General features: G+C 40.9%; 2 protein-coding genes and 1 long non-coding RNA gene across 5 annotated transcripts; 2 read left to right on the top strand and 1 right to left on the bottom strand.

Annotated features, from left to right (window-relative positions):
• The first annotated feature begins 192 nt into the window (after positions 1-192).
• On the top strand, positions 193-12,793 carry syt8 (synaptotagmin VIII). 2 transcript variants are annotated; one of them, XM_085464880.1, is made up of 9 exons: positions 193-291; positions 4,207-4,398; positions 5,538-5,701; positions 6,651-6,746; positions 6,912-7,079; positions 7,235-7,402; positions 8,560-8,677; positions 9,322-9,455; positions 10,703-12,793. In XM_085464880.1, exons 2-9 carry the CDS (start codon positions 4,227-4,229, stop codon positions 10,961-10,963), a joined length of 1,281 nt encoding a protein of 426 aa, XP_085321006.1. In that variant the 5' UTR covers positions 193-291; positions 4,207-4,226; the 3' UTR covers positions 10,964-12,793. The 2 variants fall into 2 exon arrangements, with proteins under 2 accessions (XP_085321006.1, XP_085321007.1); XM_085464881.1 differs by lacking the exons at positions 193-291; positions 4,207-4,398 and adding an exon at positions 2,367-2,503.
• LOC146706670 (uncharacterized) lies at positions 5,410-18,003 on the bottom strand. Of its 2 annotated transcripts, XR_014921595.1 has the most exons (8): positions 17,948-18,003; positions 17,559-17,853; positions 15,249-15,421; positions 14,706-14,772; positions 13,917-14,085; positions 13,657-13,767; positions 9,205-9,347; positions 5,410-7,450 (listed from the first exon to the last, which is right to left on the bottom strand). It is a non-coding gene; the product is annotated as an uncharacterized LOC146706670 (long non-coding RNA). The 2 variants fall into 2 exon arrangements; XR_014921596.1 differs by lacking the exon at positions 17,948-18,003 and having other exon boundaries at positions 5,410-5,622; positions 17,559-17,621.
• On the top strand, positions 17,784-27,312 carry LOC146706669 (uncharacterized). Its single transcript, XM_085464882.1, has 4 exons — positions 17,784-17,876; positions 17,966-18,046; positions 19,827-20,017; positions 20,660-27,312. Exons 1-4 carry the CDS (start codon positions 17,801-17,803, stop codon positions 21,539-21,541), a joined length of 1,230 nt encoding a protein of 409 aa, XP_085321008.1. The 5' UTR covers positions 17,784-17,800; the 3' UTR covers positions 21,542-27,312.

The raw sequence follows: 27,312 nt of genomic DNA, 5'->3' as shown, positions 1-27,312 counted from the left end.
CAGCTGAACTGCAGCTCACTGAACACATTTTGCTGTTTCAGTAACATGTAGCTGTTTCTGCTGCTGGATGACGCATGTTTTATTTAAGTAAGCAGCATTTCACTAACTCCACCTCTGTTTAAACTCTGACTACTGTTTCTGTGTGTGTTCAGCAGGTGTGGCGGCTGCTCCAGGTTGAATTAGCCACGCTTGAGGAGTCGTAGACTCTGCAGGCTCGAGCTGTTTAACAGCCCCGTAAACAACTGGAGAAGAAATGAAGTAAAAGAAGAGAAAAGTCCTCGTTACACTGGGGTATTGTTGCTGCTTCTATTCTTCTCTTCTTCTTTTTTTTAAAATTTTGTGTTATGTGACTGTTTGAGTCTCAGGGGAAATGTCAGTGTTTGATAAAGTCCAATTACGTTTGTATCAGTTGCAGAAAATAACAGACACACTCACTGTTAGCTGGATTCGCCCATCTTTCTTTCATTTCTTCTCTCTTGTTTCTGTGATCGCCTTCTTTACTTTTTTGTTCTGGGATCTCATCGGAGAATCTGGGATGTGCTTTATGTCTACATTCTTAGTTTACCCATAAATTATTTTCTTCTCTGATTTTGTCTCTTAAACTTTCATCTTGAAAGCTCGACCCATTTCATTTCTCTCCTCCTGTTTCCTTTGCTCTTTTCTACCCTGCTCTTGTAATTGTGTTAGTTTTTTCTTTATTTCACCACTCACACTCTTCTCTGCCTCCCTTTTCTTTCTTCTATTTGTTCTTTTCTCTTCTTCTTCTTCTCCATGTAACCCTCCCAATGTCATAAACTTTCCCTGTCCATGTCCTTTCTTCCTTTGCTTTTCCTTTTTTGTACTTTTTTTTTGTCTTCGTTTCTTGCACGTCTCTAAATCTTCACATTTTGTCACACTCCTTATTCAACTTTTCAAAGATCGCTTTGAGACATATTATAGAATATTTAGAAATACTTCCCTTTCAATAATAGCAGAACAACATCAGACACTAGTTATCTTGTAAAAAGGTAATCTTCTTGTACTAATCTAAGTAATCTTTCAGATTATTAGGACACCGCTGTTCATCCTATCTGCTAGAAACTTGTGAGTCCTGAATAAGTGCATTGTTAAATTTGAGCCTGTCTGGATGAGTGGTTCTCATACTCTGGCTAACCTTTTTTAACTGTTAGAGAGACTTCTGCCTTCCCCAGACACAGGCATGTTCATCATTCATTTACATTAATGAATTCCTGGAACTCTTACATCTCATTTTAACCCTTGAAACTTAGGGCCAGACTTTGACCCAAACATAAACCTAATTCCAACTTTAACCCTGAGATCAAATCTTAACTCTCAGACTGATCTTTGAAGGAGCGAGAGAAAAGGCAGTGTTTTAGCTTTCAGAGACTTTGGTCACTCTGACTATAACTGGGCAAGATTTAATTTAGTTTCATTTATTGTCCTCACTTTCAGTAGCCTCCATGATGCCACTCCGTGGTTTTGGACTGTTCATTTCAAAGCTTGAATATTTGTGTTTTAGTCATCACCATGGTCTTTGTTGGAGCCTGAAGCTCCAAATTTGCCTTCATCTGAACAACTGTGTCTCAAAATAGCCCAATAACTCACTCAGTGATGTTTAAAAAAAATCATCAGCACTGTTTTTATGAAGTGGGAAACTATCCAAAGTCTGTTTAAAAAAAAAAAATGTAACAGGCTGTGAACATGCTTTTTAAATTCGGTAACATTTGTCACCAGCCTCGTGCAGGGACACCTCCAGCAAATTTTGGGGGGTGGCCGGAGCCCCTCTGGCCCCACCTTGGTGGCAGCCCTGGCCTCGTGTCTGCTAGAGGAACAGCAGTTTTTAAGGCTTCAGTATATTCTCCTTTCAGTGATGTCACAATAATCATGAAAGACGGCAAACTTTAATTGCTGACAGACGGCCATGTAGTCTGTTATGTCTCTTCAACAAGAATTTTATTTATTATCATGTAATTTGACCTGCATGTGTGCTTATCAAACTAAAAGAGCTGTACTGTCAGATCCCTTTATAAACAACGATAGACTCCCTGGAGCTGCAGCTACGAGTTTTGTTTCACCAAAGGAGGTCTATCGTTGTTTATAAAGGGATCTGTCAGTACAGCTCTTTTAGTTTTTCAGCTTCAGTCGTACAGTAAGTGGACTTTTTGCCACTAAGCACTTCCACAGTTTAAGTATATAGATTAGAAGAAGGCCTGTCCCCTGGTAAATCCTGGTTTTGAAGCTTTTGTTGTGTTTCCCCTTCTGATTACGGGGAAAACAGAGTGGATGTAGCTGGAGGGAGGAGAAGTTTCCTCTCTTTAATCAGCAGTTTAAAGATTGTTTTTAGGAAAAGTCCCTTTGTTAGAGAGTCCGTCCTTCCTCTTCAGTTATTCTTCAACCGAACTTTTTTTAATCTGAGTGGTAAAGCACGGAAAACTATCAGCCTTCGCCAGTCGCCTGTATGGACTGAGCAGGGATGTCAAAATTTTTGTTAAATTCATCATAAGTAAGTAAAATACTTATTTTATCCTAATTTTTTTTTTTTTTGCCTTTTTCAAATCGTTATTCTTAGTGATTTCACAAGAGATGTGATCATTTGTATGACAGGATATAGAGAATCCAATTTTTAAGTGCTTGACCCATAATAGAGAGCAGAAATCTTTCTTTTTTGTTTGTTTGTCATTGTTTAACTTTGATGATTAGCAAGGATCCTGCTGGTGCTTAAAATTTATTTCTAAGCACTGAATTTGTTCTGTTAAAATAAGGCCTGAGTTAATATTAAATGTTTTAACTCAATCTTTCAAACATTTCAAAAATATTAAGTTGTATCTCTAACTCAGAGGAATTTATCTTTCTTTTCCTTCAAGTTGAGTTGTTGTTTAATTTGTTCATAATTTTCATTCTGAGTGGCAAAAAAAAGGTTTGTTATTGTTTTTAAAGTCTTAAATTAAATTGCCTTAAGCTGCAGAAACCCTGCGATGGTCTAAAACACTAAAACACTTGCTAAAACAGTTCTTAAAACGCTGGGTAGCGTCCATGCAAATAGTTTTAATGGATCGCCATTAAAACTATTTGCATGTACGCTACCCAGCGTTTTAAGCAACATGTTTAAAAAAGTTGGTTTCCAGGCTTAATTTTAGGGTGAAAATTAGATCACAGACTGTGAAGGACTAACATCAGGATGAGGAGTTGGGCAGCAGAAGTAAATTCAGTATGTATGCCTGGCTTTTGGGTATTTCTACAAAGAGAAACAGTACTGAAGCATTGTGTGGAGTGCTGTTATCGGAGCATGACTCAGACCGTGGTTTAATGTGCTGCTGCTGTTTGTTCATGGTGGAGGGCCGTAGTTGGAATTCCACTCAGTCGTATCAGCAGAGTTTGATGGCTCTGATGTTTGTTGAAATTTGTTTTACGTCACTGTTGCTGGGAAACTTCCTTTAAAGTCCAAAAATATCTCAACACTGAAAAGTTTTATGGGTTAAAAGGTGATATTTTGACCAGGTTGTAAAACCATGGTCTCTCTGTAATCTGACCACAGGGTATCACCAGTGGTATAGTTACAAATCACTTTTATAAGATTATAGTGCAGTGGCGAGTTTTGAATATGTTTAAGAACAAAATCAACTCAGTGTATAAATAAAAGGTCAGGATTTCTGTTAACTAGGTGCTTTCTTGGACGATAGCAGGCGACTTTTCACCTCAGGAACCAATGAGCTGTCGCCTGTCACACCCAATCAATTGCAGCAGATGGCTTTTTAATATTGTAGGGTCTTTACCATACAATATAATGTAATAAGAATGCGGAAATCAGGTCTTTATGGTCAAATAGCTGCTAAGAATCCACGACTAAGTGAAAGCAACAAGCAGAAGAGATTTGTTTGGGCCAAGAAAGAAAAGGAATGGACATTAGACCAGTGGAAATCTGTGCTTTGGTCTGATGAGTCCAAATTTGAGATTTTAGGTTCCACCCACCGTCTCTTTGTTGGACTGTGTGTGTGTGTGTGTGTGTGTGTGTGTGTGTGTGTGTGTGTGTGTGTGTGTGTGTGTGTTTTTAAAGTGACTGCACGTGCATCATGCGGTCACTTTGACTCATATCTATCAAGCCTGTGGTAATTTGAGGGAAGCCATTCCCTCCACTTTTCATTAAGCACAAAGGCTGAGAGACTTTTTTGTTAACACATGTAAACATTTGTCATCTCTTGCTTCCAGAAATCTTCATCCTCTTCATCATGTCTAAAATCCTTCCACCACAACATTCTTCCCATGTGAAATCTAACTTGTTATCAAAGGCAAAAAGCTTCACAGTCACAGATCACCCCACCACCCTCATCTCCACATATACTAACACCACTGCCGACCCAGCTGTTGCCTTCATCAATGGCCTGCTCGACCGGATACCCTGTGAGTAATGAATTATTTCCCAAGTAGCCAAAGGATAACTAGAGTTAAATATGTGTTTTGATCTTGTCAGGTGAGCAAATAAGTTAGATACAAATGCTAGTGATCTCCCCCTGCTGCTGATGAAAGACACAATGATGAGAAGGGTCTCAATAATAGCTTCTTTCCCCTTCTCCCCAACCAGTCAAAACAGATGGCTGCCCCTCCCTGAGCCTGGTTCTGCTGTATGCTGTGTCTTGTAATATAAGATGCCTGGGTTTAGCTGTTATTTGGAACGTGTCTTGAAATTTCACTAAAACTTAGATGTTGTAGTTTCTACTGCCTAAAGGACCAACAACAACACAAACAAGAGCAGCACACAAACTTATTGTTGCACGTATTTTTTATGATAGCACAAAGTTATTACATGTATACGATGCTCTGCAAAGTTGTGCATAGGCTCATTGCACAACCAAGCTAGTCTCTTATGTCATCGTTGTTGATGTCCTCAATCTGAACCCTCTGCAATCTGAATATGTCATTTTTCTTTTTTCTTTTAATTGGTCTCTGAAGACTCGGTAATCAGGAGGCCAAGAAAATGAATATTTGGAAATGCATCAAAACCTATTCTTATTTTCAAAAACATCCGTTTAGCCATTCTTCAAAATCTAGAGTCAAAGTTATCACTAATGATGACTTTGATCTCAGAGGCTTAAAGTTAGTCACACACAAAAGTGTGTCATCTGCATAGAGTTGTACGATTTAGAGACGTAGCTGCTTCCAGAGTGTTTTATCTCCGGTCTTAAATTATTCTCTTTAAACTACATTCTCAACATACTCAATCAATTAATATTATGTCCAAAGAAATTATTTATATTTATCTTCTGATGAATTATGTTTTGTCCATCTTTTAGCACTGGGACATCAAAGGATTTAAACACTGGCACGATTTGTCACTGCAAATACAAAGAAATAATTTTAATGTGAACTGAATGTGTAATCAGTTTACCATTATATCTAACTCTACCATAAAGCTCATATGTTCAACTTTTAATCAAAGGAACAAATATTTTCATAGATTTTCAATGAGAATAAAATGGACATTTTGTTTACAGAATCAGTCTTTGTTGGTGAGATAATGTGGACTCGTCTTATCTCCACAGTGCCTCGATGGGCGATCTACACCATCTTTGCAGCTGGCGGTCTGCTGATTCTGCTCTGCTGCCTGTGTGTCTGCATCAAGTGCTGCTGCAAAGGAAAGAAGAAAAAGAAGAAGAACGAGCAGATCGATCTGAAGGCGGTGAATGGAAAAACAACCACAGCCCTGGTGAGTGGCAGAGGCCAGAGTATCTGATATAAATTTGACTGATACACAACACAAAAACATAATGTATTCTATTGTTTTTTTATTTCCACTGAACTGATTATAACTACACACTACAGACTACACATAAAAGATGGAAATAACCATTGGAATGTCTCACGTGTTACTTTTCAGCATGCTAAGGTATTCCTGGGCTTTGCCAACCCTCAAGAATTCCTGTGAAAAGACCTTGGTTAATGACAGGCTCCTTGTAAACTGGACAGATATTAGTTGCTGAACAGTTTAGTTACTTTTTGGGTCAAGAAACAACTGGTCAGAACCTTTGACTCGATTTTACTTTTGATAGGTTTGAAAGCGCTCAGTGAAATAACGTTTTGGTAACTGCGAGGGTCGATGCCACTGACTCGTCTGTGGAGAATTTACTTTACAGCTGTGCATGTGCCACAGGAATGACTACTCGTTGTTGGGTCTCCAGTTGTCCATGTCCACAACAAACTACAATCAAGGTGTTAGGAACTGGCACGCACAACCTGTATTTTTACGTCACTGGGAACATGCGGTTGGCACTTTAGAGAAACCGTTGAGTCAACATGAGACTATGTTAAATAAGACCTGACACTAACAATTAATGCCATAAACTCATCAGGAAAATGTTCACTTAAGTTATTGATCAAGTAGAGCAGTAGAGTAATTTTAGCATAGTTCCAGTGACCCCTGCTGTCCTTTAGATGTAATGCACACTAGGACACCACATGACTTTATTTTTCAGACTCAAAGAACAGACTTGATGTTCTATGTTGTGTCGTTACTCTGGATTTATTTGGTTCTGGGTGTGACATAATTTTATTTTTTTAATTAAAAGTATACAACAGTTTTAGTTTAAAAGTTTAACATGGCTTTACCCCCTGAAAAGGCTTGGACAGCTAATGTGCTTCCTGTGCTTGTCTGACAGGTTCAGCTAGATGTGGCAGATGTTGATTATGGCTCAACCAAAAAGCAGAGAGGAAAGCTGCTCTACTCTCTGGAATATGATGGGCCTCTGTCTGAGGTGATTAAATGAATGTCTAATTGTTTACCTTTCATGCAGCGTTGCACTTCTATAATGTTGCATTCTTATTTTAAACATTTGAATGTGTGAAATTTGTTCAGCTCCTCTTTAGTTTTCAGCTGTGGTAGGAGTCAATATCCATCTGTTTCCTGTCGACCTTTACAGCTCAAACTGGGGATCAAACAAGCCAGCAGCCTGATGGCCATGGACCTCGGAGGAACCTCAGACCCATATGTCAGAGTCTACATCCTCCCCGAAAAGAGCAAAACCTATGAAACCAAAGTGTTCAGGAGCACGCTGAACCCTGTCTTCAACGAGCAGTTCACCTTCCAGGTAGGACCTGGTGACTTGCCCTGTTTAGTTGCATTTGCTTAAAAAACAGTTATAATTAAAAATTGTTGTGTATGTGGTGAATTATTGAAGTTGAACGTCAATGTTGCAAATCCTCAAAAAAGAAAGAGCTTCCAACCTTAGTTATATGCCCCCAGCTACCAAAGTCTACCCTCACGAAGTCGACAGCTGTGATGAAAGTGTTTGACTTTAACCGGTTTTCCAAACACGAAATCATCGGCGAGATCCGGGTGCAGCTCTGCAATGTTGATTGGAATCACATCATCGAGGAGTGGCAGGAGCTGGAAGCACCCGCCAAATTTGAGGTTTGCTTTCACACATTTCCTTATTCTTCATGGTCCAAGTGGTGGCATCTAGGAAGGATTTAATCAATTTTTGTCGAATGTATTTCCATATTCTTTAAGGATTCAGTTTCCTAATCCAAACCTCTTGTGTCATTCAAAAAGAAAAAGCAGTCATGTTGCTTCCTGGGACCAATAGTTGGATTAATGGCAGGATTAACAGTTTTTCAAGCTTGGTTTGTTTACTCTTCTCTTCATACTGTCAAAATCTATTCTGGTTTTCTATACTATACCCCAATACATTTTCTTGAGACACTAGCCTGTAGCGGAATCACTGATGCATCCTGAAACTAATTTCATTCAACTCAAAAATCTCAAAACAACCGATTGACACTTCCTGAAGGATCTGTCCCGGGACCTCTCCTATTAATAATCTACTTCCACTTGGTCTCTTCTCTTTTGTAAATTTGATATTAATTTCAATTTTTATGCTGATGACACCCAGCTTTACCTGTGCACCAAACCTCCCACCCACCTCTCTCTTTCGTTGCCTCAAGGAAATCAAATCCTGGGTCTCCAGGAACTTTATCAGATTGAATAGTGTTAAAACTGAGGTCCCCCTCATTGGCACCAAATCCAGGTTATAAAAGGTTCTCCTTTCTCGGTTCCCCCCTCCTCTCAGGTTAGAGTCATCAGATGCTTTCTCCTACCTGACATCTCCTGCCTGACTCTCTCCACTTTCAAATCCCAACACATTTCTCTAAAGTGACTTACTCTTTCTGACCATCTTCCACCTGTCACATGCATCCTCTGTTCTTAATGATTTTTATATACTGCATATTTGTTTAATTCACTTTGACATTTTTCTTGGTTTTTTAAATTTTTTAAACTCTTCTAACCTTGAATATTTTGAAAGGCACTTAAGATAAAACGTATTATTCTTATTTTTATACTTGTTAGTAACATTATAGGTTTTGCAGGTTATCCAAGAGGAATGTGAATATTATTTAAATCATTTTGTACTGTCACTAGCACAAGGCTCTCATAATGGGTAGATGGTCACTTTCTCCTTCAGCTTCCTCCTTTTATTTGCATTTTTATTCATTTCAGTTTACTGAAATATATCAGAGCTGATTCAGTTTGTCAGAACTACAGATTTCTGTATGACGTTTGTGCTACAGGAAGAAAATCTAGGAGAGATCTGCTTCTCCCTGCGCTATGTTCCCTCTGCCAGCAAGCTGACTGTGGTAATCCTGGAGGCCAAAAACCTGAAGAGCATGGATGTTGGCGGATCCTCAGGTCAGACTGAAACGGGATCTTAATCAAAAATGTAACTTTTCAAAAACGCTCCAGCGTGCTAATTTACAGCAAATCCAAGAACACATTTGCTCTCCATTAAACCAACGGGTGATCACTGGAGGTGTAACAGAAGACAACACTGCCTCACAGTGGTTGACAGCAGTAACTACAGAAACAGTGAAGATTGGAGAAGTTTAGTCATTTCCATCTTCATATTGTGGGAGCTGTACTCGACTACAGCAGCTTCGTTTATCTTACACTGGGGTCTAATGCATCTTATCATAATATTTTTAGCTCCTCCCCCTTTAAACAAACTGTCTTCTTAAACAGGTTTGAGCAGTAATGCTTAAGTGCTGACCATGTTTAATTTAAACATCTAGCTGTATATTTATTTAAAGAAAGTCATAACGGATTATCTTAACTAAAAGGATGATTATCTAAAATTTCTTTATTGATGCAATTCAGACATGATTGCATCAATACTGTTACAGCTGTTACAATATTCATGTTTCTTGATTCCTGCTTACCTTATTATTTTACCCCATTAATTCTTCTCAGGTATTTTATGGAGGCATCATGCATCTGCATGAAGAAATACAGTTTATAGGTGCTCCGAGTGACTTTCCTCCATGCTGTGTTCGTAGATCCTTATGTGAAGATGCAGCTAGCTCTGGACAAAAGGAAGTGGAAGAAAAAAAAGACGTCTATCAAAAAGAAGACGCTGAACCCTTATTTCAACGAATCGTTCGTCTTTGACGTGTCACTGGATCAAATCCAGGTGAGTGTAACGACATCCTGGCTGAAGCATATCTTTAACAATATTTGAGACGATCTGAAACAATAGACTGGTCATCGATATTAATTTTACATAAACACAAAACATTTTAACAGTAATTCTGGAGACATTTTGTGATGATGGTTTAGAATATAAAGAATATATATCAGCATAGATCCTGGATTGAACTAACTTGAGAATGTTTTCCTCTCTCCTGACATTTATACTTCTGCACTGGCTGACGCATACACTGTGTCAATAAAAATAAAATTCAACCTGCTATTTTTCCAGTCCTGGTCTAAGTGGTTACATAATACATGCCGCATTGTTGAGAAGGGAAACAGACTCCTGCCACTTTCACATGTTTGATAATTACTCTTTTACTGTTGTTCTGAGTGGCTGTGATTTTCTGATGAACATGGCGCACACACTTTTGTAAACCATCACACACTGAAGGCTTTAAGGTTTTCTACCTCTGGTGTAGGGATTCAGCTCCTTTCTCAAAGAAGAGCCTAATGCAGCCTAACACATAAAGGGATGATCCTCAGCTGTATGCAGTGAGGGAGGCAGCTTTTTAGTTTAACACTGTTATAAGACTGACACTTATTATAAGCACACAGTCACACTTGAGGTATCACATCAAACTAAAAAAAATGGATTGGTGCATCCCTGTGGAAAAATTTACTTCACTTCTTTTCAGTTTTATTTATACAGCACCAAATCCCAACAACAGTCGCCTCAGCGCTATATATGTTGTAAAGTAGACCCTACAATAATACATAAGAGAAAAAAACCCCAATCCTGTGACCCTATGAGCAGCACTTTGGCGACAGCGGGGAGGAAAAACTCCCTTTTAACAGGAAGAAACCTCCGGCAGAACCAGGCTCAGGGAGGGGCGGGGCCATCTGCTGTGATTGGTTGGAGGGGAGAAAGACAGCATAAAAGACATGCTGAGCCAGAGGTTAATAATAACTATTAATTACATGCAGAGAGGTGTATAAATACAAAGTAGGTGAAGAAGAAACACTCAGTGCATCATGGGAATCCCCCAGCAGCCTACACCTATTGCAGCATAACTAAGGGAGGATTCAGGGTCACCTGGTCCAGCCCTAACTATATGCTTTAGTAAAAAGGAAAGTTTGAAGCCTAATCTTGAAAGTAGAGATACTGTCTGTCTCCCATATTAAAGACTACCACTTTAATGCTGCGCTGATAGTGAGGCGACTTTAAATCTGAATCTCTTTCCTCAGAGGGTGAATCTGGTGGTCTCGGTGTGGGACCATGACGCCGTGACCAGGAATGATCCGATAGGGAAGATCTACCTGGGCTGTGATGCCACAGGGAACCAACTAAGGCACTGGGCCGACATGTTGTCCAACCCGCGACGGCCGGTGGCTCAGTGGCACAGCCTGCTGTCGGCCGAGCAGGTCAACTCCACTCTAACCCTGAAAAAGAAAATCCCCATCCCCAGCAAAATGAAGGAAAGCGCTCAGCAGTGGTACCCTAAATGAAACCATTTAAAAAAAAAAAAGAGAGATTCAAATATTTTTGATAACCATTTCTCCCTTTGTTCTTCTGATATGGAAATTATTGAATAAGATTACTGTATATTAAGATTTGTAATTATTATTTTGGTATCAAATCAAAACATGCTAAAATATATTTTCTAACATTTATTTTTGCTTTATAAACACAGTTTAGCCTCTGTAAGATAGCTGTACTGAGTAATACAGTTAGGTCCATAGCTTCAGTACACACTTTCCCTCAGTACAACAACAACATGGTGGATTTTAAATCAAACAGTCAATATGTTCACTCATTATTCCAAGACAAATGAAGTGGATAAAAGAGTTGATTCCAAGTCTTGAACTTCTGAATGAGCCTCATTCAGTAAATGTTTTTACCCTGCGTAAGACACGAGCTCGCACGTGAAACTTCTGCCAGATTCATGACGAGTGGGCACCGGCATCGTTTGTGCTGGCTGTCTGCAATCTGCATACCATCACACTTATTTCTCTATATAAGGAAACAAGTTTATCTCAAAGTGAAACGGGGAGTGATGCTGCTGTAAAAGAGGGAAGAGGAGGAAAGCAGGAGAAAGGCTGACATAAATAAGTCATTTTTTAAATAAGATTATTACTACTAGCAGTAGAATTGCAATTCTTAGTACTAATCAGTATAAAGGTGTGTTTTTCTTGTGTTTTGTAATATAACCAGAGCTTCATCATTTGTTCATGCATGCAGTCTGGGGCAGTACTATATTTCTTCGTACCGTATGAACAAAGGTACAAAAATGTCAACAGCTCAGCAGCACTGTGAACACCATGCAAGACAACTGATGGTTGTGGAATTCTTTCTATGGTTAAAAACAACAGCTTTACAACAGCTTACCAAGCCAGGACCACTCTTAAGGAGGCAGGAGTATCTCTGTCAAGGTCTACAAACCAAAGATGTCTTACTGAATGGAAATACAGAAAGTTTAGGACACGCTGCAAAGCACTGGGTGGCACTCAAGGCCACCCTCTGTGATCAGACTCTGACAAAATGCTACAAAACCGATCGGACTACATTTTACAGTGCAAAAGGATGATGACCCAAGGCTGACTGCAAAAGAAGCGACCCACGAGTTTGTCAAAGCAAAGAAATGGGGATATTCTTCAATTCGCCAAGTCAGTTACCCGAGCTCGATTCAGCAGAGCAGCTTGGGTGTAATTCCTAAACACTTAATGCAATATTTTTGTTAAAGCCGTTGGATTAAAGCTGAACTTCTCCACTTCAACCACATCTTCACTGTTTGATTTCAAATCCCCTGTAGGCAAAGGCAAAATTGCAGTTGTTGTGCCGGTTTCTAAATACTAATGGACCTGGAAATGCATATCGTTATTTCTTATGTAAACACACTGAAAGTGAAATGTATTTTAGTCTACAAAACACAAAAAACTCTATATGTTTTTATTAAGAAAAGATCTTGTTAACTTTCTACACAGTTGGAATATGATCTAAAAGCTAGAAACAATCGTTTATGGACAAACAAGTCTGAAACTCTCACTCGTCTCCCCTGACAGACGACGACTCAAACAAAAACTGAGCTCAATCAAGCCGAGTTCAGCAGGTGCCTTCTCCTGCTGGCTCAGGCCTCCAGAGACCGTCCTCATTAAATGCTCTGTGAATGCACAGCTCAGTGCATTCACAAAACGGGAGATTTTCACTCTGTCAGCATCTGATGTTAAAACATCAACTACGACGAGCCTCTGTTGACTTGAAACTTTGATTTCATAAGCAAAAATGACCCTACCTCTAATAAAGTTTGAAAACATTAGAAGATACTGGCTTTGAGTGATATAGACGCTTCAGCTACAGATTGTTTGTTTGTTGGATATTTAATGTTTCTCCAGGATCAGCTGAAGCGATATGGCTTCATGATGTAAGACGATGGGTCTAAAATGGATTCGGGCTGCTCTGTGGTTCAAGACAAAAAAAGACGCCATCATCTCGCAGCGTTTCAAACCTTAACTACAATCGATGGAGTTTAGCTTATTGCTTACAATGCTGAATACAAATAATTATTTTAAGAGGATTTCTTTTTTCAGAACTTTCAAGGGAACTTCAGAAAACGTTCCCTGAAAGTTATTTCGGGAAACCTTCAGAGCACCTTCAGGGGACCTTTCTGAAGGTTATTCTGCAAAGCTCCCAAGACCTTACGAGGACCCTAATCTCAACAGTCCCTTTTAAAGGTGCACTATGGCGCAGAGCACCTGGAGGACCTTCTGTTGAACTTCTACAACCCTTTAATCCCAATTGTTATGTTGTCACATCGTCAAAGGACCTGCCTTAATGTTCTCCGGTTGTGTGAAAAGCCCAGAGGGCCTTCGGAGAACTCAGTAGTATTTTTTGGAGAACTTCAGGAAGCAAGAGCTTGTAGGTTCACAGGGCAAAGGAAGAACAATCCTTATCAGAGTGGGAACGAGCTCAAGAAAGTCACCCTAGATTGACTGATTAATTTCTTTCGTTCATCCATCCATCCCCCTACAATCGCCACTTACTTTCTCCTTTGCTCTTGTCATAATTACCACAGCCGCTAGAGTGTACCATCACAATAAGCTTCAATAACAAATGATCTACGGGCTTGTATTTTACTGGTCAACATTATATTGCTGCTACCTCAGAGGGTGATTTACAGGAGGCCAGTGAAGGCTCAACAGACCTGATAGGGACGAGCCAAGAAGCTTGGAAGCTCTCTTTGAAGTGTAAATGTCCCACCCACTTAAGGACACACCAAGATCTTCTCTCCACTTTCTGTCACCTGCAGATGACACTGAGATGACAATGGAAGGACACATTTGTAGTCTGAGCATTAGTGATTTTATTCTGTCTCATTAAAAATAAACGTTAATGAATAACGGGAACATCAGTTGAAGGAATACAAGTCGGAAAAAAATATTGCCGCACATTTTTCAAACTAACCTGTCATTACTAGTGCAATTTTCTGTTAGGGCATCAGCAGCAACAGAGCCAGCTGATGAAGCTGATTAGGATTGGCCTGGCTCTGGGGTCTCTGGAGCCCCTACAGGTGTTTCCTGGGCAAAGATTGTTGCTGAACATACTGGACAACACCTCACATCCCCTAAAGGACCTACCGGTCAAACAGCAAAGTGTGTTCAGCAGCATCCTCCTTCAACTCTGCTGCAATTACAACAAAAATCTTACTCACTCCACCTAAAATGGGGGATTTGTGTCTTCTCCGAGCAGCGATCTTTGACTTGTTAGACGGATTTGCAAACCTTTACACCAGGGGTCCCCAATCCCGGTCAACGAGGGCTGGTGTCCCTGCAGGTTTTAGATTTCATCCTGGGTCAACACACCTGAATCACATGATTAGCTCATTGCCAGGCCTTTGGAGAACTTCAAGACACGTTGAGCAGGTCATTTATCCATTTAAATCAGCTGTCATGGATCAAGGACACATCTAAAACCTGCAGGACACCGGCCCTCCTGGACTGGGACTGGGGACCCCTGCTTTACACTAAGCCACTAATGCAAGAACTCTCTCTCTATACCTTAATGTAACATCATGCAGTATTTTGTCATTTATTCCTTTTTAATTACAGTGGCTTCTGTGTATTTACTTTCCTTGCTTTATCTCCATCATGCCATTTGTTGTGTTTGTACTTGGTGTGAATTTGCTCTCTGTTTCACTTTCTCTCACCTGGTTGAGCAGGTGACCCATGTGCTGAAGTACAGAAGGCTAGATACCTGGGTTTGAGTGTCTGCCGGGCTGCTTCCTCTGTGTCATTCTCCTGCACTGTCTCACTACACTTTCCTATCCAATAAAGGTAATAAATAAATGAAGTTAAACAAACAAAAATTCTGATCCACAGGAGTCAAAATGGGACAGCTTTTATATTTTACCTCCTTAACAAAGGCCTTAAATATGAAAATGATCCATTAAAGGGTTCCTAATCTGCTTCAGACTCACCTATAACGTAACAATTAAACTAATGTAGCTCTCAGAATTTTGCTAAGGGGCCTCGAGTCAAAAACAATCTTCTTTTTCTTATTTTGTGTCAATATTCTGTTCCAGTGGTGGACATTCGTGCTTATTAAAATCACTAACTGGTGATGAATCCCATCCCTTTTCAGTAATAATTAAAATGTACCCAAAATACCACACATTTTAATTATTATTTTGAATAACAATTCATTCTATAATAAAAAAATATCAGTGTTATCTGTGTTTGAAGTCGATGAATTGTTAATAAAGGTGCAAAAGTAAACTGGAGAATAAACTGGAATCACCTGTTTGCGAGAAATTCAGTGTCTCCTGATCAGCTTAAACCAGCCATGGCCTTCATTGTCCGGCTTATCTCCTGTGAATTTACCCTCCTGCTTATTGACAAAGGCGGCTGGATACACTCACACTTCATTATGGAGAGCAGTGACATCAGCAGATCGGTGGGTTACCAGGTTACCTGAAGAGAAGCCCAGACCATCCAATTAAAGCATACGAAGAAGAAGAACAGGATCAACTCTGCTTTCAGACGAAACTGCTTCAGTCATTGAGTCTGAGAAACAGCTGCAGCCTGCGTCTCTCTCTCTCTCTCTCTCACACACACACACACACGGTGAGTAGATCCAATAAACTTATGCTACAGACTTCACTTTAGACGTCATCTGACCATTTCTGCCATAAATGTGAATTTATATTTATTTAGTGAAATATTTGGAACTTTAAACGAATGTTTCCATCTTTAATCCTTAATTCTTTTGTAAGGTTTTGTCTTTGTTTAACTAGACACAACCACAAAATATACTCTGGATTACATAAAAAATAGAACGAAATAGTCAAATAGATCTAATAGATCTTAAGGAAAGCTATGGTACAATGAGCTACTGGTAGATTAAGCACCTAACAAAGACTAGTTCACTGGTAACCTGTTCAGGGTTAACGACATTTACAACTAAGCCTTTAAACAAAATATCTGCGCGTTTCATTGAAATAGTACGCATGGAAGAACAAAATAGTTACAATGGATCACTCAACAGCAAGAACAATATTTAAAAAAATGATTTACTTAATTATATATGCTATGAGACAGACAACGGTGACAAAGACGGCTCAACTAGTTTATTTTCAGTGATAAATGATCCAATGATTCTACAAAGAGCGAGGAAAATTAGCGGTTCAAAAACCAGTAGACGGGATGAAAGTGTGTAATACACTAACCGAATAATATTATAAGCGCAGATCTCCCTGAAAACAGCAAGTCCTTTCAGGTGTGATTTTGATACAAGGGATAACTCTTCTATTAGGAGCTGCTATTAGAAACTATTCCACCGAAATCTAAGTGTAACAGCTGACCTGTGTGACGTGCAGAACAACTGTAAATAATATTTCGCATAATATTGTAAATAAGTGTGTTGATGAAAGGAATGTTACTGTGCCACACGCGTAAATGCGCGCATCGCTCTTTTCACGTATCGGTTTCCAGCAGTCGCGTTAGTGCGTTTTGACAGACATTTCACTTTGGTTCAAAACAGATTCAATATGATGAGTCCATCAGCGCGTGCGCATTGCTGAGAAAATATTCCAGCTCAGTTCTGCTCTGTTTCGGTGAGTTTTATTACTACAGATGCAGAATTATGCTCAGCTCCGAAGACTCAGTGTGAGGGCTGAGTGAAGAGCTGCAGGACAAAGCCAAAGCAGAATCAGACATGCTTTTGTGGCATGCCGCAAAGTGAATCAGAATTGCGTGAATTATTTAAATATGTCTCCCAAGATTTTGTGAAAAATACCCATAAGCACGCCTTTCGGTAGCAAAGCTACAGAAGAGGATGAGGGCCACGGGGGGGGGGGGGGGATACTGAAGTGAAGTAGGATGCGCATTTTGAAGTCAGCTCACGTGAGGATTTTGGCAGTTCTCCCGCTCATGTTTTCCATTAAGGTTTTTTTTTTAGAAAGTGAATTGGAAAAGATTATGAGGTTACTTTGGGTTTTTTGTTGTTGCTTTTCCCACTGCCCTGGGACTCACTGGAGTCACAATTTAATGAAAGCCTACAAAATTTGCGTTCCTTAGTCCCCGGGTTTTGTCTCGCAGGGAATTTCTATTGCGTATAATTGCTTGCTGTTAATCTAGTTTTGCAAATACACCGTATAATTTACTCAGATAATACGCATTCGTATTTGTTTAAAGGTTAAAGGTTGTCATTAAGCGGGGTAAATCCTGCAAGGCCAATCCCAGGACAACAATTCCCATGGACTGAAGCCGGCGCGCTCACGGTGCTGATGCTGCTGCTGGTTAGCCAGGCAGCTAATCACTGAAGCTCCGGATAAATGGTCACATTTACGGCGTTTAACATCCACGTTAACCCGCGTTGTGTGGCGGCAGATGGACGCATAATATCGTGTGCATGTTCTTGTTGTCGTTTCGTGTGATGGAGCTGTGCCACCCGTGTACGAGCCGTGAGCAACGGATACTTGTGCAGTCTACGGTTAGCTCGCTAACGCTCCGGGGATTTTTAAGGTTTACTGTGGTTAATGGCTCTAGTCGTCAAGCTGTCGTGAGCGAGCCCTGGTTTGCTGCAGCTTCGCTTCCCCACTAGGATTACCTGACGGTCAGAGCCTCCACCAGCTCCACGATATGACTCACACACAGTGAGCCGACCAGCTGGCTGGATGGCTAGCTCTTTCGTTAGCTGCTAACCTAGGCGGTGATGCTAGCAGCCGTTCGGGTGTCGGTACCGCCAACTATCTGAAGCCATGTCTGCCCGATGTAGCTGATGTGTTGCTCGGCTTGCCAAAAGATGAAGGGCCGGGGTTATGATGCGCCTCTCCCTGCAGGAGGCGGAACATGGATGCAGAGGAAGAGCGGAGTGCACACAAAGTTTTGGATCCAATGGTGCCCTGCAGGCAGAACGGAAGGATCGGTAAGACTGGTGCCGCTGTCCTTTTTTTAAAATATCTCCTCTGTGTTTTGTTAAGTTCTGTGTAAGGTGACCTCTCTGTCTGTGCGCAGGTACTTTGAGAACTCTCCACCGCCTGCTGAAAACCCAGAACACACTGCAGATTCAGTCCATCACCCGCTCAGAATGTGCTGGTAGGTCAAATCCTGCATGGGCAGAAGTTCCCTTATTCACAAGGTGTCATTAACGGTACTTCCAGGTCATTAAAAACCAGCTGATTAAGATTTAGTTGATTAGCAGATTTTAAAAGGAGGGAGCAGCAAATCCCAGCCTTCTTTTTCCTGATTTCAAACTTGTGGACAAACAGAAGGAACAAGTCCTGGGCTTGAATAACGTTCCACATTTTTTCTGATGGATGTAAGTAAGATACAAACCTGTAAAAGTTGTGCAGAATCTCATGGTCTGCAGCTGGGGTGGCAAAGTCAATTTATATGCAGCATAAGTCCAGTTTGAGCTCAGACGGGCTTTATAGTTATTTTTTTTTTTAAATATATAAAGTTCTAATAAACATAAATGGTGAAAGTCAAAGTATTTATCTGTTCTAAAGAAATTGAAGTATGTACTAAACCCACAAATCGAGCTATGAACCCGGTTTCCCTCCTTCATTGTCCAACTGTCCTGTTGACCTCCTGTGCGCTTGGCAGTAACATCTTTACTGGCAGTGACGTCCACTCTCCCCACACAGAGTGACAGAAGCACACGCCCGGGAGAATACATGTGCATTAGCACAGATAGAATAGTATCTTTGCAAACAGTGAAGTTCCAATTTAAAACTGAAACTATTACAGATAGAAACACCTTCTGTTGTCTCTCGGTTTTAGGCAGGAAACTGCAAAGAGGTAGATTAAATTAAATATGAATCTAATAATATAATTGATTTCAAATCTTCAGTTCACAAACTGTCTGTGTAAAACTAGTATGAACTACAGCGTAGTTTTGGAGAAGTGTTTCATCCTTCATTCCTCAACTTGACTTTAAACCTTTGGAGTGTTTGCAGATTTGGGGAAAATGGTACCGTAACACTAGGGCTGCACAATTAATCGTTAGAAAATCACGATCTCAATTCATACTTATGTGCGATCTCATTTCCAAGTGACAATGATTTTTAAAAGAAAAAAAAAGTAAAAGATGACGATTGTACTGCATTTTGATCCTGGACATAAGCTGCATGAAAACAAGCGCTCACTCTTCCTGCTCAACAAATGACAAGGGCGGAGCCTTATACCACAATACAGAAGTCAACTGGCAGGGGAAAAAAACAACGGAGAGCACCTGAGAGATGAGGAAGCTGTAAAGGCCAAGAAAGTGACAGGAGAAAATCCGTCCCGGTCAACCACCCAAACATCAATAACGGGAACCTTATACAGCGCTTCTCTATACCCGTCGAACTCCCGCAGGCACAAAGAAATTACGGAGGCTATCACTTATCACCTGACCAAAGATATGGCTCCCATCAACACTGTGCAAAACGAGGGATTTAGGAAAATAACCAACACCCTAGACAAACGCTACACAGTGCCGTCCCGCAACTATTTTTCTATTGTTGCACTACCTGCTCTATACACGCAGCGTCGAGCAACGGTGGAGACGGAATTTCAAGCAGTACAACATTTTGCGGCAACGACAAAACGTGAGACATTTGTTGTTTTTGTGTTCAGTCTCAACTGTTACGAAGTTGATGTGCAATAAATATTTATATTGGAAAAGAAAATCGTGAGAAAATCGTGATCTCAATTCTAAACCAAAAAATCGTGATTCTCATTTTATGCAAAATCGTGCAGCCCTACGTAACACACAATTTTAAACTGTTGTCTGTGAATGAGAATTCTTTTCATGTCGTCTCCACAAATACTGGAGAGGAGAAGTTCTGTTGTTTGCCTTTTGATCTCACATGCGGCCTCCTGGGTGTTTCAGGTTCCTGTCCGAATCTAATGATGAGTAGGAGCGAGCATGCCGATGCAAGGCCCGTGCCCGTGCCCGTGGCCCTCACCCCCCAGCTCCCTGCCAGAGCCCACCGGCCTCTCTGTGTGTCGGTGTCCTCCGACAGCAGCGGACGCTTCAAGGCTCTGGAGACGCAGGAGTGGAAGAACAACCTCAAAGCTCAGGTACACAAACATCTGCTGCTATGTCCTCAGCAGGAGTTGAGGTACATCTGGATCCTGAAACATCTTCATATTAAAAAAAAACGGCGTTTCTAAAAGAATGAGTTTGCAACTGTGGACTAGTGTTCACATACAAAAATAGGCACATCTATGCTTTTATTTCTATAACTAAATACTATATTAATCAATTAAAGAACAACAAGAAAATAATGAAAAGAAGTAGGAACATTTTGGAAATCTTGCTGAAAATATTTGAATAAACTGAAAGTAGAACAGATGCGTCTGGGTGATGGATGTTGTCTTAATAAATCAATCTGATAGCAGGGTAGGTCACAGAAGATGCTGATTAGTTTCCTCTTTTTCTAGCAGAAAGGTGACAGGGTTCTTAAAGCTTGCGGCTGTATTTCTACTTCAGTAGATCCAAATGAAACTCCATGTGGAGTTTAACTCCTCGCAGCGTGGAAGGGTGTAGAGAAAGGATTTCAAATGGGTCCATATCATATGTTGGAAGCACTGAGGAATCTGTGTTTCCTGGCTTTTTTATGAAGGGGGGAGCAGGCACTGCTATGGACTTCTCAGGTCTGGTTGGTGTGACAACCTACTGTGAGAGTTGTTATCCATGTTTCATTTGTGTCTGTGTTGCAGATGGAGAAGGCTCACAGTGCAGGAGCAGCCAGCAGCACGGGTTCTCTGGAACGAGCGTCCCTGTTCTGCGCCTCTGCTTCTACCACAGTGTCCTGCTCCGGCCTGTCCAGCCCTGTGGAGATACTCAACAAGAGCAAGTCCTCCAGCCGCTTCTCTCTCTTCTCGCCGCCCTGGAACAGCAGCTCAGAGTCCGACTCCAACCCGCCGTCCCGCTCCGGCTCTAAGAAGCTCCGCAACTACAGCCGGAGAGCCGCCACGGGGCCGGCCGGAGCGAGGGGCCCTGATACGCCAGAGCCCAAACCCAGTGGTCCCGAACACTTCCAATACTCGGAGCCCGTCATCTCCAAGGTGACCGATTACATCTATGTCGGCAACCTAAACGCAGCGTACAATGGCCGTACGCTGTGCCGCAACAACATCGATAGCATCATCGACATGAGCAGTGCTCCAGGAGAATCGGCCCCCTCCCTTAGCCTCATACCCTGCACCTGCTCTCGTGGCGCTCGCCACAGCTGGTCCCGCCTCAAAGTGGACATCGGAGATGTGCCGGACGCTCTGGGCGATGGCCCGTCGCTGAAGCAGCGCTGTTTCGAGGACATCAACGAGTGCATCAACGCCTCCACGGAGAAGCGGAAGCGCGTCCTGGTCCACTGTCGGGACGGCTACTCTCTGGCGCCCACATGCATCATCCAGTACCTGATGGTGAAGCAGAACATGAGGCTGATCGCTGCCTATGAGCTGCTGAGGGCCAAGTACCCTGTCAACATCAGAGAGTGCCACCAAAACGTCCTTGTGAGCCTGGAGAGGGCGCTGCGGCCCGGCGGAAACATTGACCCTGAGTGCTTCAAACAGGCCATCTCACGCAAAGTGGCGTGGACCTGATTTTGTTTCCCATCATGCTCAGCTGCTGCTCGACGCCCTCTCTGCTCCTCCCACAGTATTGGATCCTTTCATACAGACAACCAAGGGCAGCTGTAGACTGATCACATGGATATTATTGTCCCCACTTGTGGTTGTGAGAATTTGATGTATTTCCTCTTCAGACCTGTAAATGTGACCTGGCCGTGATTTCCTCCTTCATACTCGCCAAATAGGAGACGCAATAGACTTTGCTGTAGTGTGCAAAGCTTCTCGGTATAACAGTGTGATAGTGTTGGCTGTATAGTTGATATAGTCCTGCTTCAGTTCTGTGCCACACCGTCGTGTTGCTGTTCTATATCAGGGGAATTTCTTACCGGGTGATCTCAGGAGATTATTGATGTCATACTAGAACCGTGTCAGTGGTCGTTAGATTATCCTGCAGCTTCGTTCACACGTGGAATCAAAAATGCAGCTCGGAGAGTTGGGAAGGGGTCCGCAACAGGTCCAAAAGGGTTATAAAGCCGTTGCACGTTCACGTTATGCATCCAGCTGGCACCACGGCCACTGTAGGAGCTCTTCCACTTCCTGTTAATCCCATTGCACCGATGTTTGCTGCAGATCAGACGAGAGCGCATAAGAGTTAATGGAACCAAAAGGCTAAAATGGTTATGTCCCCACAAGAGCCCACATTTGATTTTAACTTTGAAAAATGGTGAACGGATAATGATAAAGTCTCTGAACTTGAATAAAACGCGTTTATGTCTTTTAAGAAGCCGATCTGGTCCATAAAATAGATTGGTCCCGATTGGTCAGATAAGGATGTCTGATAGGATAGCACCCATTTCTAAACAATAACTTGATAGTTTAACCCCCAAACAGGCTCTTCCATGTTTGTATAAGTAGCAGCCGTGCTGTGACGTCTCTAATACTCACAGAAATGCCTTTTTAAACTCAAATATATAGTTTGTGTGTTCTTTATTTTTCTTAAAATCAAGATTAACATTTCCCGATGAAAAATACTTATTCAGCAAAATTGATCTCGGAGGGCTGCATCATTTTGGGCTATTGCCCAGGTTCAGTAAGACGAGCACCAGAGCGTGGTACAACTCGTAACTGTAGCTCAGTGCAACTAAAAGCAAGGACGCACTTGCTGGATGAGCAAAGTTGAACTACAAAAATCAAACCAATTGCAGATTGAGTCGGGTTATCGCAAATATGTTTGCCCAATTGCTCAGCCTAGAGTTTGCCTTTTATGGACGACTCAATAAAGCAAAGTATGCCTGGATGCACAAAAACACTGCTGCATGTTGAAAACGACCTTTCAGGTGTAACCTAGTCGTGTAAATCCAGTGTGACATCTCAGATGTGTTTCAGGTGGCGGTAATTCCACTGGTGAGACATGCAAGCCTGTAAAGGATGATTTTCTTTCTCGCTTTAAGATGTGAAATAACTGTAGAAGCAAGCGACCACGTGGAACGTCTTACAACATGGACTCTGTTACCAGCCTGAATATTGGGCGAGTGCTGTAATGTATCTGTTTAGTGCCCTTTTTACACGACTCATTTTACGTAAAGACAGCCCAAAAGGTTTAGTAGAACTAATAGAAAAAAGACAGCAATGTCCTGATAAAATAACTGTTGCTGTGTGTAAATGAGGTCACCTGTGATTCAGTACTCTCCCACTAGTACATTAGTTTCTCAGCGAGTTAACCCAGCGCAGCGTCACTTTGCGTTGTCTATATGCACATTACAAAACCTAAAGATGCAACAAACTGGAATTGCACCAGTAGGGGTTGAAAATTCCTTCAGCTGTGCTTGGAATGGCCATGGCTTTCAAATATTTGAATGCTTATTAAATTCTAAGTGTATCTGTTATCTTCAAATACATATTTTCCCCTATTTTTGTTTTTTCTAGTGAGCTACTGTAACATGTTACTACTATGTGCAGATGGCTATAAGACGTAGTTGGTGGTCACCATTAAACAACTAAATAGACTAAAGGTCGGCCAGAGCTCATGTTGTGTAGGAAAGGTCGGACCGTTCAGCAGAAGCTGCTCACGAGTCTTCTGTTAATTATTTTAGCTCATTGACTTTAATTATGCACTGCATAGAAACGTGTATGTATATCAGTGGATTTATACTTCTGCTCTCCATGTATGTAGTTTCTGCAAACCCTCTACTGTAACACATTGAATTGATGCAGTGGCGTGGAAGGCAGTGATTCAGCTCTATGAGAATGGTATAGAATTGTTTTACTAAGTAAGTCCACTGCAAAGTCCACCAGGTAGAGCTAACATGTCGCAAGCTAGCCACAACTGCACACAGTCGTTTGAGAAATCATCACTCTTTGCTTAGAAATGTCCACCCTAGTTTTTACCCAGAGAACCTCTTCACAAATTTACTGTCTAAGGTTTAATGTGAGCTGCAGACTTGGGCTGATGCTGGAGATCCATTTAAGAAAAAGTTTTAGTGCCAACTGTAACCTGCCATCAGGTTCATGTAGACTTTTGGGCAAAGTGAGGAGGCATTGCTTGTTTGGAGATCTATAGCTGATAAAGTCTTAGTTTGGAGTGTCATAGTAGATGAAATATGGACTTGGGTTGAAACCCAAACAAACCGTCTGTACTCCAGCCAATGGAGGACATGCATGCTTTTTGTTATCTTTAGATCTACAGCCGCTTCCTGGATTATGTTGCAGTTTCATCTTCTTCTGTCTTAAAAGGGAACTTTTGCACATGGACACTTTGTGTTGCTTCTGACCTTTTTGTGCCGTTATCTATCTTTTGTGTGCTTATTTTTTATTTATTTTTTCCCCCTGCTGAGGTCATACTCGACAGGATGAACGGTCCCTCTTGTCCTCTGTGAGGAAGACTTGAGCCTCGTTTTTAGTGACAGTTCGCTGAAATGTCTTTAGGAGCGTGGCTCTGTGAATTTGAACTTTGGTGTGCGGTGAAGTTGAGTGACATGCATCTCTTATCAGTATTAGTGCACCATCATTGCTGAACTGCGATTCGGGGTTTATGGATGGCAAGAGGTAATTTTTTTTTCTTTACTTTTTCGCTCCACTGCTTACAGAACTGTCTAAAAAGAAGAGTATTAAAGTTTCCCTGTGAATGTTTAAAGACACTTAACATGACTGAGTTTCACAATGAGGGAAAAATGAGACCATGTTCATTAAAAGTAACCAGATGAAGGTGTTAATAGTAGTCAGGGCTTTGAAGTCATGAGTCTTTCACCTGTCAAATTCTTCTTAACCTACAAATATTTTGTTAAATGTCAGAAAATGGTGAAAATGACCTTTTCAGAGGTACTGTTTTGTCTTTAAAGGTACCCTTTTTATTTACCATTTGCAAATGTCACCACCAGGGAGCAGCTTTTTAACAGCAGGTGTATTAAAACATGTTCAGATGTGTGCTGCTGTTCGTTAAACTTCCAACGTTTCTCTCAGCCCCGTTTCCTCTAGACGATTTGCATTTTACCAGGTTAGCTGTGGGAATCTGCTCTTGGGTAACTCGCTGTGCCATCCTGTGGTACTACACGAAACAACGGCACAGGCCTGTTTTAACATCAGTTGATGTCGCTTCAACACAGTACACAGATATGTTTGACAAATTCAAAGCAGTTGCTTCTTTACATTCTGTGGGTGTAGTTGGTTTTTAAGTAAATATATAAGCAGCCTTAATGCCTCAGCTGTGAAAGGCTGATGGTGTATTGTCATCACACCAAATTTCTGAAGTCAAGTTTTATAGCTGTATCTAATAAAAATCTTGTATAAGTTTGAATCACAGTGACCTTGACCTGAAGGTCAGAGGTCAGCTTTTCTGAAAATCATCTAGGAATTTGAAGTTTATACAATAGACACATCTACTAAGAGGCTAAAGGGATAGCACTGGCAATTGCCTTTTTTTGCGTGTGTTAAATTAATGAATTTAGAAGTACCTCTAAACACAAAAAACATTTGCACCAGGAAAGCATCACCATTTCTTGCTGTAATTACTTTAGTTATATCTTTAATGCTTACACAGGCGTGTATATCAAAAATAGTAAGTGTTGTGGAGGACCAGAACTGCCAAAATTAAAAATGAAATAATGACTCAGTAAAGTGTTAAAAATATTAAAATCAAATGTAGGCTTCATTTCATAAACTGTGACATTAATTCATATCTTTGTTTCCTAAACTTACCGTTTTTCGATTTTCCTTTTCATTCAATTTTAAGTTTCATTTGGGGGTTTTCAGGCCTTTGATTAGACAGTGTAGTACAGAGGAAAGAAGGATGAGAGGAAGCGACACATCAAATGACCTGGGACATACCACTGAAATGAACAAAACAAAATCAAAAAAACATAAGGAATTTTAAATTAATTGTAAAGGAAATAAAAAAAGTCATTTTTTAAATTATGTGCATTTTGATATTTTAGGTGTAATAACATAGATGTATATATGAGGTCTTTTATTTTTGATTAATTTGGTCTTCCATACATGCATCTGCTTGTAGTAATCATCTGTGAACTGTAGGAGGTAGAGCCAGGTGGAAGGACTTTTAAGGAGCCATACTGTTTGGATGTCAGTGAGTGAGCAGACGGTAACAAAGGTTGAACACTAGTGGGGATGTATTTACCACCCGCTCTCATCAATCAGCACTATCCTGCCCTCTCATTGGTAGGCGGCGCACTTGCTTGCCTCAAAGTTGAGGAAAGTGCTGAACCTTCCACTTCTCACCCCGAGCGGTTATTTTGCCAGTCATTGCTTGAAAAAGTTGAATGTCATTGAGTCTTGATGGTCTTTGGTCGCCACATCACTGCTAGCCTCTTCCTTTTTAGCCAATTTATTGAACCCTTGTACAAAAATATATATATTGTTAGGACAAAGTGTTAGCCATACAGAAATTAGCTCATTGCCAAATTCTCACTTAAATGGGAGTGTAACATTGGATGGTCCATGTATTTTAGTAAGGGGGAAATGGACCAGTGTCCTTTGCAAAAAGTGTGAGAATTACTGGTTTCAATGTTGAAACCACTGCTGTGGGTATCATGGGAACTACCACAAGAAATTCACCAATGACTTCCATATTTAGCTCAGATTCTATCTGAAGTCTGTCAAAATGTGGGCTGGTTGTTAAATGGCATCAAGGCAGAACTGGTACTCCATCACTGCTGACTGGGTTTTATTTTGCTTGTAGTTTCATTTTTATTTTCATTTTTTCCATATATATATATTTTTGGTGGGGGGGTCTTAGTCAAATTTGGTATCGGACAGGCCGCCACGGTCACAGTTCATGTGATGGAGTAGAATCTAAAAGTATGGTGCCTTCATTTGGAGTCATCTCATGAGCGTTCGTTGACATTTGCACACTTTGTATGACTTTAACTTCTAGATATCTTGTAAGATGTTGAATATTTTTGGATGTTTTATTTTGAAAAAGAAGAAAAAAGACATTTGTGTGACTCGTCCTTGCTGTGATATATTTGCAGACTTTAGTGTATAGTAGCGGTGAGACTGAAACGGATTCTATATTTGACAGATGTTTTGACGCTCGTGTAGTGGAAACGATCATCAACAGATTCTTTTTCTTTCTTTTTTTCCCCGTCGTCGTAAACTCTCGCCATCACAATCATCATATCAGACTGAATAGGTTTTCTAACTCGTTCTCTCAGGTGATTTCTCAGTATCCCAGAATGTTCTCAATGAATACGATGTGATTCAGAAATGTGAAGCAATGTATTTCTCATGTCGTGTTTATTAATCAGATTTAATTTGCACTGTTGAAATATTAAAGAAACTGATGTATCTAA

Source organism: Copadichromis virginalis, linkage group LG7 (assembly GCF_057382275.1).
Source record: "Copadichromis virginalis isolate Kocher_CV1m ecotype Utaka linkage group LG7, C_Virginalis_male_GT1.1, whole genome shotgun sequence".
NCBI classification, from domain to species: Eukaryota; Metazoa; Chordata; class Actinopteri; order Cichliformes; family Cichlidae; genus Copadichromis; species Copadichromis virginalis.
Note: the sequence above shows the minus strand (reverse complement) of the source record. Positions and strands in the feature narration are given on the sequence as shown.